General features: G+C 38.7%; 1 protein-coding gene across 1 annotated transcript; it reads left to right on the plus strand.

Moving 5' to 3' along the window:
- Positions 1-1,009: 1,009 nt before the first annotated feature.
- Positions 1,010-14,670, plus strand: tmod4 (tropomodulin 4). The gene is made up of 10 exons (XM_004078349.4): positions 1,010-1,185; positions 6,913-7,041; positions 8,958-9,114; positions 9,720-9,839; positions 11,748-11,840; positions 11,928-12,058; positions 12,136-12,243; positions 12,343-12,486; positions 13,611-13,755; positions 14,307-14,670. The coding sequence occupies exons 2-10, from the start codon at positions 6,940-6,942 to the stop codon at positions 14,327-14,329; spliced, it is 1,023 nt and encodes a 340-aa protein (XP_004078397.1). The 5' UTR covers positions 1,010-1,185; positions 6,913-6,939; the 3' UTR covers positions 14,330-14,670.
- The last annotated feature ends 1,108 nt before the right edge of the window (positions 14,671-15,778 follow it).

The raw sequence follows: 15,778 nt of genomic DNA on the forward strand, positions 1-15,778 counted from the left end.
AGGCACAGATTATAATGACATTTTGCTTTGGTGTAGATTTAACTGTAAAAAATATAAAGGAGGCAGAAAATTCAATACATTTTCCAGAGTTTGGATTGGGAATCAAAGGGAAGATCACTACTAGCATTTTATGATTTGGTGAAAAAGTCACCTTTATTTTTTGCTAATGCTAACAGAGGAAACGGTTTTCTCAGCATCAGATCCAGCAAACAATTCCAAAGCAGTTGGGTTTAAAACAGAATAATAAACAACTTAACTTCTTGACCTGACCTGCTCACCAGAGATGAAAGGAAAAAGCCTGAATTCTATTAATTTTAGTAAGATTCACACCTGAAAAGATTGACGCCGTGTGGCGTAAAAACAAGTAAAGTTTTCCTCTTTTAGTTTAGTCTTGAAAGCAAAACGTTTATCTCTGCATCCTAATGTGTCTGGATTTAACTTTACCCAAAATAATAATAATTATATCACAGTTGAATGGGCATTCTCTAAAGGAGATGATTAGATTTTCCCAGCATTGCTAATCCTGATCAATATCTCAGAAGTTTTTCTTTTTTTTCTTCCTTGCAGACAATTTCATGCTCCAGTAGTGCTGCAGACGTCCTAACATGCTGTTTTTAATGAAAGGTGTGGCACACAGACACTTTTATATTTATATTTCAGCATGAGCAATCAAGCCCTCACTGTTTTAATGATTTTGCAGTAGTTTTATTTTATTATTTTCTTTGCTTGGAAATAAAACAAATTCAAAGTAAAAGAAGCTTTCCGGTTAAAGTTTATCACAAAATTCTTTTAGAAAAAGTCAAAAACGTGTAACTTAAATGAATTAAAACAATGATGAAAAACAAATTGAGTTGAGAAAAAGATTACATTTAAGTGTACTAACAGATTTCAACCACTAGATGTCACTCTTCCTCCCTTCAGTCAGGGATAACTGAAAGTCTGAGGAGCCCGGCTCTCCTCTGTCACGGCTCCCCTTCTCCGTGACACCCTGTTCACCTCCCCTTCTCTGTCATGCAACCATAAAATAAAATGCTGACTTGTCAAAGTGCGGCGAGCGACCCTGTCTCAGGATAGCAGGGCTGAAGCCTGACCCACGAGAGAGGGGGGGTGAGGCAGAGAAAAAAAGAGAACAGACTTGCTGGAGCTGCAGCCTCCCCTTTGCTTCAGCACTGAGCTTCTGTGAAGGTAGGCTGCTCACTGGTTCTCTCAGGGACTGCACCAGCATGTTAATCCTTTTATCATTTTGGTGAAATTCAAATGAAACTAAGTTTTTTTTTTTTAAAGAGTTTTTAGGTCTAAACCAAAAATTGAGTTTCCTTTGTTTGTAGCTGAGGCAGAAAAGAATTTTCCATTCTGCAGATGAAGCTGTTTAGCAGAAACTTCTGCAGAAGCTCATCAGTGTGGTATGTGGGGAGGTTAATCCATTCAATAGCTGCTCATCACTGTGTGCTTTGTTTGTCACACAGGATTTGGGGAACTGGGTCTGGAAGCTGCAGACTTTACAGAAAAGTCTATCCTTTTTTTGCTCATCCTGTTCAGTCTAAATGAAATCTGATTATCTGGAAATGGCCTGATTGTCCGCATTGTTTAATACTCTATGAGAAGTTGTGGGAATTTAAAGGAAGGAGGGTCTAAGGGCAGGGATGCCCAGTTTAGTTTAGTCTGTTTAGTTAGTTTAGTTTAGAATTTACCTATTAAATTCTATGACTTCATGACCCTTATGATTGTATGTTTACTATACAATCACCAGTATGAAGCCCATTGAGATGACTTGTGTGTTGTAATACTGGGCTCTATAAATAAAATTGAATTGAATTGAATTAAATAAACGAACAGAAATCAATCAAATAAAATGTCCTCGGTAAGTTAGCTAAGGAACTGAATTTGCGTCTGTGACACCGTCTCAAGTAGCAACCAGGCAGGGCAGAAATCGACGGAGCTGAAAGTAGCTGACTTGTGAAGCTAAAATTAAGCTGAGGGCTGATTTGGAATGTTACACTTGGGCAACAAGACGTGGAGAGAATGACCCTCAGATGGTGAGAAGTTTTCGGAGTCGAGGATGAGGAGCTCATTAAAAATCCCCCTCTTATTCTGCAGCTGGAGCACAAAGACAAACTCGAGGCTGGAGGACAGAAACCACAGAGCAAACCCAAACGTCCACATTTTCAGAGGTGCATTGCAAACTGCAGGCAGGACACAGGAGCAGCGTGTAAATCTTGTGCCATTTATTAGCAAATAACCTTTGTCTAGGGGAAATCCACACCGCTTTAATGGTCTTCAGCTTGTAAAACAGAAAGTAGTGGCTTTCATGCACAAGAGCTTCATGCCACTGAGTGAAATAAGAATCTGTTTATGTGATTTTATCATGAGCTTTAATAAAAACGAGTGCACTTTTTTCTTCTTGAAAAGATGCAATAGCTTTTAAAATCGTTTTGCGGATGTGATAAAAACCTGAGATATTTAATTGTATCTCTTTTCAGCTCTGATGAAGATTTTTGATGAGAGAGGAAGACTACACTTCAGCTGATTCATCACAGTTTTCACTAAATTAGTCTTTAAACTTTCCCATTTATTAGTTTGTAGGAGAAGCCCCTTGAGATGTGTCATCTCGTTTCCAAGGGGGGACAGTCATCATTCAGTTCACAAGAATTATTCATTCATAGCTTTTGATCCAAGTTGATGTAGAAATAAAAAACATTGTAGCCTTATGACAATTGGTTATCTAGTTTTTATAGTAAATGTCTTAGATGCTGTGTGAATTAATAGAGATCTGTTCTTAAATTTTGTTAAAAAAAATAAAATAAAAAATTAAGATTCAAAATCTTATTCTTGGTGCTACAGATTGAGAAAGAATTGCAGCAAAAGTTTACACTGAAGTAAATCAAATATAAGTATAAGGTTTTCTAAAAAATAACGTATTTTTAAAAGTTTTCTTTTTCTTGAAAGTTTCTTTAGGAAATTGGAATCAAATTTGAACAAAAAGAGAAAGCAAACAGATGATGTTCATTTGAACAGGAGCAGATAAAGGTAGTATATAAAATAAATCAATTCAAAGCAGAACATTATGACATTTTCTTTGGGAAACAATCAATAAGAGGGGAAATCCTGGACTCTGAGTGATGGGTGTACAGCTGTGTTTTTTAACCAGTGTGTCGCGGTGCATTTGTGTGCTGTGGGAAATTATTCACTTTCACCTGATTGGTCTTAAAGTCATCATAAATAGCTTTAAGTTCATCCAAACAGGCCAAGGTTTCACTTTGAGTTGGTAGGTGTATCAAAGATCATGAAATCATTTTGTCTTTGTGTCTTTGATTACTTTTTAAGACATTTGGTTTGGAAGCATTGTTAGAGTTTTAGTTGAGATTTTCATCAGGAAAGACTGTAAAACCCAGATGGATGACTCCAGAGTCCTGAGGCTGGTGGTGCAACAGGAGCAGAACTCTGGATGAAGGTTGAAGCTCAAAGACAGAGAGAACAATAGAATTCTGATTAAGAGATGGAGCTGGAGATTAAAAGTGATTGAACAGAGATCCTCTTCTGATGGGTTCTGGGAGGGGAGATAATATAGTTTGAATGGAGAAGTAAGTCACATGAAAGAATGGGAGAGGAGAGTTTTTTTCTGTATGGTTGTTACCCAGAGTGCAAACAGAAAAACAAAAAAACTAAACAAAAAAAACTAGAAAATCACACAAAGGTAACATCAACCTATATTTGGTTCTCGTTGACCTTTACCAGCTTGAATGTCACTCAATGAGATGGTAAAAAATGGCTCCACTTCCAGTTTGTTTTGCTGCACGACTCCTGCAGTGAGGACAGTTCATTAACACACAGCAGAGTTTAATGGATCTGTTCATTTAATTGCACCATGTCTAACAATGCTCCAAAACCTCTACATGAAAATCTGGTTTCTGCTAAACATTACACTAAATTATAGATCCAATTATAGATCCAAATTTTTATTTTTTCATTTTAAAAAATCTTGATATTTTAGATTTTTGTGACAATAAAAATAATAAATTCATGTGGTTGTGGATTTGGGGGAACTTTGTTGAACCTCTGCCTGTCAGAGTACAAGAAAATGAAAGTAAGGAAATTATCATTTATGGTTTAGGGCAGGAGTTGAACAAAAAGGCCATTTTTCTTAAAGGAAAAAGGGACATTTACTGTTATAAAGAGATAAAAGGAGGAAATATACGTTTGGGCTTTCTTTCAAGCATAAATTGTAATTGTAACGACTGAATGGACTTGCTAGCTTCTGTGTGATAAAGACTCTTTTATCATAAATTGAATAATCCCCTGGTTAATTTTTAGTTACCTTCATCCTCGTCACTTAACTGTGTGATCCAGTGTTTATGTCTTTAGCTTAACACATTAGAGCCCCACAAGACCAAAGAAAGAAGATCAATGCAGACAAAACATCCTGCTTATAGACAAGATCTGTGGATGTTTCAGTCTGGATAGTGGTCAGACCATTTCCTCAAAGTTAACATTGAAATGAAATTTAATTAACTAATAAAGCATTTTTTAACTATACCAATGGGGCACAATCCGGTACTTTTAAGTGCCAGCCTGGAGAAATGTAGAAGTTTGTGTTAGGAAAACCATCTGACCTAAAACCAAAACCAAACTGTGAATTCTGAAAAAAAACTGTTGTGGAGCGGCATAATAATGACTGCCATCAACTCTGGTGTTGACCCACAGGTGGGAACAGAGGATTTACTGTGGTGATCCCTAAAAGCAAAGAAGAAAGACAATTTGTATCTGCAACATCCGCTCAGAGAAAATTAAAAGGCTTAGTTCTGTTATGAGATCGGGGTTTGGTTGGAGTCTTGTGGAATTTATTCAATAAAAGGCATTTTGGTTCTGGAGGGAAGACAGTGGACCTCTTTGCGTTTCCTGTTCATGTGTTATCTGATTGGATATTATGAAGAAAGAGGAATAACATTGTCCTGCAAGCATTTTGAACACGGAACTTTACTTTAGTTGGAGCTTCTGGATTGACCCCTGACCCCTCGGCTGCAGTGGTTTGTTGATTCAAACAAAATTCTTAAAGATGCTAATGTACAAAATTTACCCCAATGAAAAAAAAAGGTAATGGTTTTTGCATTTGAAAAAACAATGAATGGTTAGTGGTAAGCACATTAACCTCACAGTGAGAAGGCCCTGGTTTGAATCCCAGCTGGGACCTTTTGTGTGGAGTTCTCCTCGTGCATTCGCAGGTTTTCTCCCAGCACTCTGGCTTCCTCCCACAGTTCAAAAACATGATTCATTCAGGTTGATTGGAGAACCTAAACTGTCCCTAAGTGTGAATGTTAGTGAATGTATGGATGTATGGATGGATGGATGGACAAAACGCATTTGAATGAAAAACCAGTGTTGCTGTATCAGTTCTATGAAGTCCAATAAAACAACAGTTTGTTCCTCACTGCTTAAGCTTTAACCTCTACATGCAGTATATTTCTATAGTCAGGCACGTTGGAGGCAGCATCACGCAGGTCTTGTTCTAACAGGATTTCAACAACAGAGTGCTTTGGAAAAACAAAACTTTGTGAACGTTTTTAGCTATATAAGTAAAAAAAAAAACATTTCAAAATAGTCATAAAATAACAATTAGTCACCACGAGGGAAATAAAATGAGCAGTTAACAGCATCCAGTGTGAGTGTGATGTCCCCCATAGGAAAGAGATTGCTTCCGGCTCCAACAAGTCAATTCATTCATCTTTTTTCACGATACAAACGCCGCCATGTCTGAGCCAGACAGCATTAGTAAGCAGTGATTGGTCAAAGTCGGTCAACCACTCTCACTAATCAGGAGCAATTTTTTTGGAAGTCTGCACCCCTACGTACTGTTATTGATTGGTTGGTTCGTGATTTTAATAACAGGAAAAACAACTGTCCGAATTACTTCTAAAATCAAGAAAACCATTTGTACCATCCTGCCTGCCTTAGATTTGTTCCTCCTTTGTTCATAAAGTCTATTCAAAAGGATATTTGTTCTTTTTTACTAGCGTAAATGCTGAACTGACAGAAATAATTCCAAAAAATATGGTAAATATTCATAAATCAGGACTTTTTTAAAATCAGCCTGAAGCTCCAAACAAACATCTTTTTATTGCTGGATCTTTGACTTGCTCTAAATCGTCTTCTGCTATAAAACAAAGCTTTGCTTCTAGATGTAAAATAAATCTTTCTTGTGGGAAACCCCGGACCCCATGTCTTGTCATAACCTGTGGTAAATGTTATTAGATGTTGTGTTGGTTTGTTGGTTTGCTGTGCGACAGGAGCTCTCTGCTCTTTTGAATGTTTTGTGTGTGTTGTGTCTGCAGATATGTGTCGGGTGGGTCTTCTGCTGTGTGAACGGGTGTCTTTCCGTGATAAATAGCGGCCGCCTCTTCCTCCTCCTCGCTACATTTTTCTATTCTTAGCCGCCGTGTGGCGGGTAAATGGTCTAAAGTTACAAAGGCCTCTCTCTCTCTCTCTCTTTCATTTCTTGCTCTTGTCTGCCTGGCTCGGCCGTGTCACCTGTGACACAGCTGGACCTCAGCGTGGGTTTCATCACCTTTGGTGAATCCTGAATAAATTTGGCTCTTCTCAGTGCTAGAGGTTTATTATTAGAAATGCAGCCATTATTATTGACATCAGATGCTGAAATGCATATTGGAGCTGACAGCTGATAATCTCTGAAGCTCAAGGACAGACTTCTCTACAGGGAGCTGTAGGGCAGAAAAGCTTCTGGAGTCAGAGAAAAAATGTACAATGATCATCAGAAACTGTGACAGATTTTTGTCAAATATTTTTAGTCCCTTTCAGCATTTGTCACTGTCTATGATGGTTGAAATAGGATAATCGAACTGTTAGAAAACGTCCTCCCTCTTGTTTTTTTTCTTGATGGCGCTTCCTTTTCTTCTGCAGGAGTGCATGAGTGTGTGAGCCGGCGCCATGTCAGACCCCAGGGACATCGATGAGGATGCCATCCTCAAGGGCCTCAGCGCCGAAGAGCTGGACAAGCTGGAGTATGAGCTGCAGGAGATGGATCCTGAGGTATTGATGTGGTCCAGGTTCACGCGCGCCGAGGTGGCGATGGAACCGCTCCGCTTCTCAGCTGCAGCATGAATTGAAACAGAAATATACAATTTTGTGAAGTATTGATTTTTATTGAAATGGATATTTTTCTGATTGTTGTTGCTGCAGGCAGAGGCTAACAAATAGCTAACAACAAACACTCTGTATTCTTTGAAGGAACGTGGCCAGCAGCAATCTTTGGTTTATCTTCCATGTGTCTGTCAGATTAAAACAAATCAATAATTTGCTATCAGCAGGAAGGACTTCAGGAAAAGTGGGGATTGATGCTTCTCTTTCAAACACTTAAAAACTTAATTTTACCTGCTGCTGAAAGAAGTTTCTGAACTTTTTTTTAATAAAAAATGTAATTTTACCTTTTATTTCACGTTAGTTTTACAAAATAAAACATCCAAATAATTAAACTCCACATTATTTCAAGGAATTATCTAACAACAAATAAAAAAATGAATTCACATTTATTATTAAAATAAAAAATAAAATTACTTTAAATATTAATAATAATAAAAACATGCTATTTTACAGATTTTTCCAAAAATCGCAGAAAAAGTGATTTTTTTTGGGGGGGGGGGGCAAAGGGAAAACAAGATAAATAAATCTATTCAAATTAAAGTTTAAGGCGATGATTCATTTGTACGTCTTCTAGTGAAAGAACATATTTTTAGAAGACCTTTAAAGCTAATATTTAAGGTAAAAAAGGTACTCTTTGCACATTATTCTGAAAATCAATTTGCTATTTCAATGTTTTTTTAAGACTTTTGTTTTTTTGACAAAGCCCTCGAGCTTTGTCGCTTTCAAGTTGTTTATTTCTTACGTGTTAGCCAACAGACCGTTACCCGCAAATTCACAGACAAAACATTACTAAAAATCCCATAATTTTACATTAAATGTACCAAATAGATACATTAAAAAGCAGTAAATATAATAAAATAAAGAAAAACACAAAGAGGTTGTTGCATGTGTTTATCCAGTCTAATTGAGACAATAAATTAGAAAAATCAGAAGTATGATGTTCTTGTCAGAATGGAGGGTTTTGGCTTTAATTTGATTCTACCTAAAAGGGTGATATGAGGAGCGCTGGGGGAGAATTGAGAAAAATAAATGTTAACACACGTTATCTGTAATTGTAGAAATCAAACATGTCCAAAAAAATGATAGAATTATTTTAATCTTTAAACAATAATTTCTATTATATAAATCTATGTCAGTTGTTTGTTTACTTAGCCTTTGTGCTATCTTAGATGACCCCACCCTTACACTGACGTGTTCTCCCTACCATGACAAAGGTGGATAAAGGTGGAAAGATTTCATGTAATCCATGGACACCAGTGAGGTTCAGAGCACTATCTAGTGGGTCTAGATGACCCAACTCCCAACGTTAAAGTGCGTAGGATAGCACAACGGTTAAAGCAGCTACAAGTGAGATTAGATTAAAAATCTTAATCTCACAGGGGAATGTTTATTATCTTCAAAAATATGGCCCCTCCTGTACTAATGTGGGCATCCACGTCAGGTAATAACAACAATAACTTAGTAAACATTCTGTAAAATAATTGTGTTTCTCTAAAATGTAGGACAATCTTAGCACATTGATGGAATCTGACAAGAAAAACACAAGGTACAACTGTAAAACATTTTTACAGAATCTTTACTGCAAATTACTTTTTTTTTATATATAGATTTTTCAAATATGCCCAGTTTTAACTTTCCTATTATATCTATTAAATTTTTTACCTTCTTGAGTTTTGAATGCAGAAAAACGTTATAAAAAAATAAGGATTTTGTTCACATCTCCATGGTGAAATACAGTCAATGGCTTCTTCAAGTATGCACTGACATTTCGGACTCATCAAGTTAAAAGTACTGTGTTTTCCCAGAATGCAATGCTGCCAGCTGGCTTTCGGCAGCGAGACCAGACCAAGAAGGGACCGACGGGGCCGTTTGACCGCGAAGCCCTGCTGCAGCACCTGGAAAAGCAAGCCATGGAGTTCCCTGACAGGGAGGACCTGGTGCCCTTCACCGGGGAAAAGAAAGGTGGAGCAGGGCTGAAAATGTGCAAAGCTTCACACCGTGGCTTCATTTGGAGAACATAAAACATGAATTGCTGGATTTTTTAAATGCTTCCGAGCAGAGAAGCACTGCTCATCTGCCCAGGTCTCTAGATTACGCTCTGTTACAGCCCAATGTGGCTGTGGTGCAGTGGTAGGGCGGTCGACCTCTGATCCGAACATTACGAGTTCAATTCCAGTCTTGCCTGCCCATGTGTCAAGACACTGAACCCCAACTTACTGCTGGTGGAAGGTTGGCGCCAGTGTTCAGCAGCGGAGCCGCCACCAGTGTGTGAATGGGTGATAATGAAAATAAAATATACCAATACATAGATTTCAATATGAGAAATGTACAGAAAAAAAGTACCAAACATCCAAAAGTAAAAAAGAAAATGATCTGAGCAAACATTTTTCTGTACAAACACAACTATGGGTGAAACAGAGTACAGAAATGAACCGATCCTCTTAACAGGCCTCCTTCTGTTCTGCCCTTCTCTTTTGTTGGGTTTTCTTGATTCTGGCTGTGTTAAGTCTCAGGTCTTGGTGCCAGTTTTGGCCGTTCCTTCACGTGTTCTGTTCCTTTGTTTACAGGAAAACAGTTTGTCCCAAAGAAGAAATCCGAGATCTCCCAACATGAGCAGGTGATCCTGGAGCCCGAGCTGGAGGAGGCTCTGAAAAACGCCACTGACGCAGAGATGTGCGACATTGCAGGTTGGTGTGAAGAATAATTTAGCCCTTCCATAAAACAGATGATGTCAGGAGATACATTCTGACATAAGGTGACCTTTCATAAATATAGCTGTAAACTTTTTTTGTAAATACAACTGTTAAAATTGAATTAAATTAGTGTTTGGCCAAAGTTTTCAGGTGCTTTTTATGTAAATGTGTCCATCTGACAGGCAAAAGAATCTAATTGTTGTACAAGAAAAAATCTTTTCAAACTAATGGTGAGCTCTCACAACTGTGTACGTGCATGTTTTCCTTAAATATTAATATTTATTTTATAAAATGTTGCCGTTTAAACCTAAAAAATGGATTTAGTGTTACTTTTATGCAAAAATCCTGATCAATAATAAATAATGTCAGCCCTTCTCACAGAAATAAAGCAAATAAACTCAAAAGGTTTGAGGTTTTCTGGATTTGAGCCTGTGTTTCTTTAACATGTCAGACGCTCTTATGGATTTTCCCACCAGCAGCTGCTAATTAACCCCTTAAAGACACCAGGCGGCCTCAGTGTTTTCATTACAATGGCTTGACCCACATAACTCCATCATCCCAGACTCATTGTCTGTCCACCGCTCAGATTGTATCCCTCAACACTGAACCAGTGCAGCAGTCCCGAGCGAACAGGCACGGCCGAACGCGCTCTGAGGTCCAATTCCCTGATGCTCAGCAGCTCGAAAATAAACAAGGCTGGCCCCGAGCCACAGCAGACAGCGAGGGTGGAGTGGATGCGGTGCTGTGGTGGGGGCTGAGATACTGTATCGGTTTGAACCAGACAAGTGGGAAGCTACTATGATCACAGATAAAGACGGTTTTCCAAGTTTCCTGAAGCTGTGAGGTTTAGACTAAAAAGTGGGATGTTGGAAGTTTTAACACACAGATTTTGATAGGTGTTCCTAAATAATGATTCAGTGAGTTGGGAGAAGGCTTAGCAAAGTTATTTTGATCTAATCCGGCTGTCAAGAGGGAGTTTTTCTTTAAATTATCTATTGAAGGGAGTGGAAGTGCAGCTGCTCCACAAAGGCAGCCAGACGTCCAGCGAGGCCGAGCATGGAGGCGTGTTTGTCCGCCTGCAGCAGCCTGACAGAGCGATCACGGTTTTAACTTTGGTCAGGATCCACATGAGGATTAAGCCTCTGTTAATTCAGTCACTCACTGCAAAAGCTTCTCTGATAAACGGAGTAAAAAAGTTAGCAAGGTCTCACCTTCTAGTGGTCAAATTCAGCCTTTTTTCTAAATGTGTGCTATAAATCTGGGCCAAAACAGATGACGTATGTGTGTTAGTTACCCATAACAACCATCCACCCCAAACTCCCAGCTGTCCCTGCAGACCCTCATTCCCCTCATGGGCCTTCCCATGATTCCCATCACTGCGTCTGGGGGTCTGGTGGGTGGGGAGCACAGAGGAAGGGAGGTGGGTGCTGTCACAGCAGTTGGCTTGTGGCACAATTTGGACCTGGCACTTCATGAAAAGACGCAGAAAAAAAAAAAAAACAATCCAACAGCTCTGCCCCCTACTGACCACAATCTGTAACAGCTGTTGCAATAGGAGAAGAAATCTGTTGTGATTGACTTTTGTTTTAGTTCTGGAAAAATGAGTTTTCTTTTTTACTATGTTGCTGCATGTTATGTTTCTTCTCATGTGAAATTCCCTGCTGAGCTCTGACACAAAGGTCCACATTTAAAGAGACACATTGAAACCTGCTCAGATCATCTTCTGATCTATTTTCAAAGCGTTCCCAGTGTTCTTTTAATCCCGATTAGCAGTTTTTAGCTAAAGGTTCTGAAGAAATTGACTAGGAAGGCAGTAAAAGCATAGATAGAAGGTCACAAAATGCATCAAATATTGCAAAGATTTTGGCTATCTGACAATTTTCTGTTTTCCTGCGCTTGCAGCCATCCTTGGAATGTACACGCTAATGAGCAACAAGCAGTACTACGACGCTCTGGGCACCACGGGAACCATCGCTAACACAGAGGGCATCAACAGTACGTGTGCCAGTTCTGAAATCTGCTTCATTCAGAAGGAGAAACGCATTTTTGGAGGTCTCATCTGCGCTCTTCTGTCACATTCAGGCGTTGTGAAACCAGATCCATTCAAGATCTACCCAGAGGAACCTCCCAACCCCACCAACGTGGAGGAGACCCTGGAGCGGATCAACAACAATGACAGCAGCCTGACAGAGGTCAACCTCAACAACATCAAGGTCAGTCCAGTCACAGGTTACAGAGTCTAAGGAAGGATGTGACTCAGAAACACATGACGTGTTTTTGACTCCTGCAGGACATTCCCATCCCAACACTTATAGAGATCTTTGAAGCAATGAAGGGAAACTCTCACGTGGAGTTTCTCAGCATCGCTGCCACCCGTAGCAACGACCCCGTGGCCCGTGTGAGTACACCAATGCTCTTTGGAGAACGTGAAATAAACATTCAGAAGAGCTTGTTTGTATATGCTTTGCCCTTTGTGGGTGTGTTTGTGTGTTCCCAGGCCTGTGCTGAGATGCTGGAGGAAAACACCTTCTTACAAAGTCTTAACATCGAGTCCAACTTCATCACTTCAGAGGGGATGATGGCCATCATCAAAGCAATGGGCAGCAACGCCACCCTGATGGAGCTCAAGATTGACAACCAGGTCAGAGAAAAAAAGTCCTACACTTTTATTTATCAAAGACTTTTCAAACAAATAATTTACACAGCAAAATAATGAGAAAAATCAACCCAAACTAGTGAAGTTTGATTAATAAAAATCAAAGAATTTTAACCCTGGAGAACCCATATCTTCTTTTATTTAATGTTTTTCCTTTAAATTTTTTAGCCGCTGTTAATTACTTCTGCCCAAAATAAACAAACAAAAAGCGAATTAACTAATTAACTTTAAAAGCCCACAGGAAATTTGTTCCTGGGTTCTCTGGGGTTAAGTAAATAAAGCCATCAATATGCAAAAAAAGATAATGGACTTTATAAAATGATTTAATAAAATATAGCATTAAATCTTTAATCTGAATCTTATTTTAAACCTGTAGAGTCTGAAAACTGTCAGAAAATACAGGACAGGTTGGAAAAATTATTCAAGAACCTTCTTAAAGATGAGATTCAAAGCCGTCAGGGGTTTGTAGGGAGGAAGGCGCTTTCTGAATAAACTGCCACATATTAAAAGTGAGACTTAAAGACTAAACTCCTCCTGGTTACCCCTTGTGCTATCCTAGGCACTTTAACATTGGGAGTGGGGTCATCTAGACCCACTAGACAGTGCGCTGAACCTTTTTTCTTCAATGATTTGTGATCTTCACTGGTGTCCATGGATTACATGAAATCTTTCCACCTTTATCCACCTTTGTCCTGGTAGGGAGAACACGTCAATGTAAGGGGGGGTCATCTAAGATAGCACAAGGGTTAAAGCTGACCGAAGAATTCTGAACCTACACAAGACTTTTAAACAAATCATGTGGACAGTGTTAAAACTAGTGTTAGTAATCAACTCATTAGATTTACTAGGGGACTAGACTAGGGGTTTTATATATAATGGCAATAATCAAAAATGTGTTTTAATGTGTGATAAGAAATTTTGATGAAGAATGAGTCTAAAGGTATGTTTTGCTTTCATATTAAACTGTGAAAGCAAAGCACAAAAGTCAGAGTTTCTCTCAGAAAAAAACTGGGTGAGATCAGCATAGAAATGGAATTAAATATTGTGTTGATAAGCAGAGTTTTCCTTCATCCTTTAACTGTACTTTAACCTTTTCCTCTCTGCTTTAGAGGCAGAAACTGGGAGATTCAGTTGAGATGGAGATCGCCTCCATGTTGGAGAACAACTCCAGCATCCTCAAGTTTGGCTACCACTTCACCCAGCAGGGGCCGCGCGCCCGAGCCGCCATGGCCATCACACGAAACAATGACATGAGTAAGAAGAGCTCGGGTTAACTTCTCTTTGAGAAAGGCTCTTTAAGTCTAAGTTATTGGTGCACTTTCACACTGAGCTATTTGGCCCATACCCAAGTTTGTTTCTTAAATAGTCCACTTGTTTGACATGTGTAAAAAAGAAAGCTCACCTGAATACTAGAGTGGACCACTAGAGTGGTTACTTGCAAATGAACCCTGGTGCTGTTCAGCAACAGTTTAAATGGAAACTGACTGCACATGTGACTAAAAAAGGGGGTCGAAACAATGAAAGGGAAGTGAATTTGCCGTATAGAAAAAAAACAAAAACAGAACACAACCTGAATTCAGTCCGAGATTCAATGGTTGAAAAAGGTCTAAAATGGGAAATATTGAATAGTTAAAATACTGGTGTATCAAGGCACAACGAATGCAGGAACATAGTAGTAGACAAAGTTTATTACGGCTGGAATGATTCAAATTTCTCAGCAGACTCAAACTTCTTCATTTGAGTGTGACAGTGATTAGTGAGTTAGTTTAACACAAATGATCTAACATACTTTCTCTCTTCTGCAGTTCGCCAACAGAGGCTGAGATGAAAGGAACAAAAAAAGAAATGAAAAGTTCAACCAGTTCGGCCTCTGGAAACCTGCCAGTGTCCCAGCTTTCTTCTGGGGAAGCAGAAAATTCTTCCCAAGTCAACCGTGTTCATCCATTTCATTTCATTTTCTGCAGAGAGCTTTGTTAACAACTGATCTCTTCATAAAATCATGTTAGAAAAAATGCAAAGTGTCTTTTTTTTGTGGTTTAGTCTGTTGATCACCGACATCATCACAATTCTTTTCATTCGTGAACCTTTTCTTTTTGTTATTGTGGTGCTAAATTATATGTGGAGAGGGTCAAATCTGTAAATATTTCAAATAAAAACAACTGATTCAAATATTTTTTTAAATGTTTGGAAAGTTCGGTTTTATTTCTTCAACAGAATCTTGCACACATGAATGTTGTTTCTAACTTTTTAGATACATATTTTTAAAATAAACTATGACAACTGCTAATAACAGATATCAGATATTTCTTGGTGAGGTTTGAGCACTTTAAGGTGACGCGAGAAGAATCACATCAATTTAAGCCTTTAAAGTCTGTGCTGATCCGGTGACTCCCCCAAACTCCTGGGTTATTTTTATACCCACCCACCCCGCCCTCAATCCAGAACATAACTGAGCTCAGAGCTTGGGTTACCTTGTTCCAAATATAAGAACTAAGTTTGAGTGTTGAGCATCAGCAGATTTATGAACAGAAGCAGCTGCAAACCTCTCCGAAGTTTAAAAGCATTTCTCAGGTTCCTTTGACTATTTGTTTTTTCATGTATCCCTGAATTAAAACAAAAAACAAAAAAACAAGACAAATGTTTTCTTCTTTCTTTTTTTTTTTAAAATCAAACAAAAAAGCCTTACATTTGATGCCTGCTAACAATTATAAAGTTAGTTTATCTATAGGCTGGAGAGTTTTCTTTCCCTCTGATTTCTGACTGTAGAGCACAATACATTTTTGCTGAGACAAAAACAGTCCCTTATGGTAAATATTCATAAAATATAGAAATATTCCTTCCTCGTGATGCTGACTCCCTACATTCAAATACATTATGCAGCTAGGCTTTTGGGGACTTCTCGTGCTGTTATCAGATACTAAAAGTACCTCCAGTGGTCATTACAATGCATGAGAAAATTTTAAGCATATCTATAAGGATGTCTGACTGAGTTTGTGATGATTCGTTCAACCAAATCCACCAAATGACAAAACTTCCAATCTCACGGCAGTAGCTCTAGTGAAGTACCTTGTGTTTCATGCAGAGGGCAGTGTGGAGTCGATTTCTACAAATGGACAGTTGAAGATCTATATAAATATATTGTTGGTGGACTTACCGGTGCTCCTAAACTAAAGTGTCTTGATTCATTTCCTAAACAGGTGATCAGACATGTGGCTGCATCATGGCTCTACTCCTATCAACCCTAGCAGACATTCAGCCCCATGGGGTCTAGAGAGGA

This window comes from Oryzias latipes, chromosome 16 (assembly GCF_002234675.1).
Source record: "Oryzias latipes chromosome 16, ASM223467v1".
NCBI lineage: Eukaryota > Metazoa > Chordata > Actinopteri > Beloniformes > Adrianichthyidae > Oryzias > Oryzias latipes.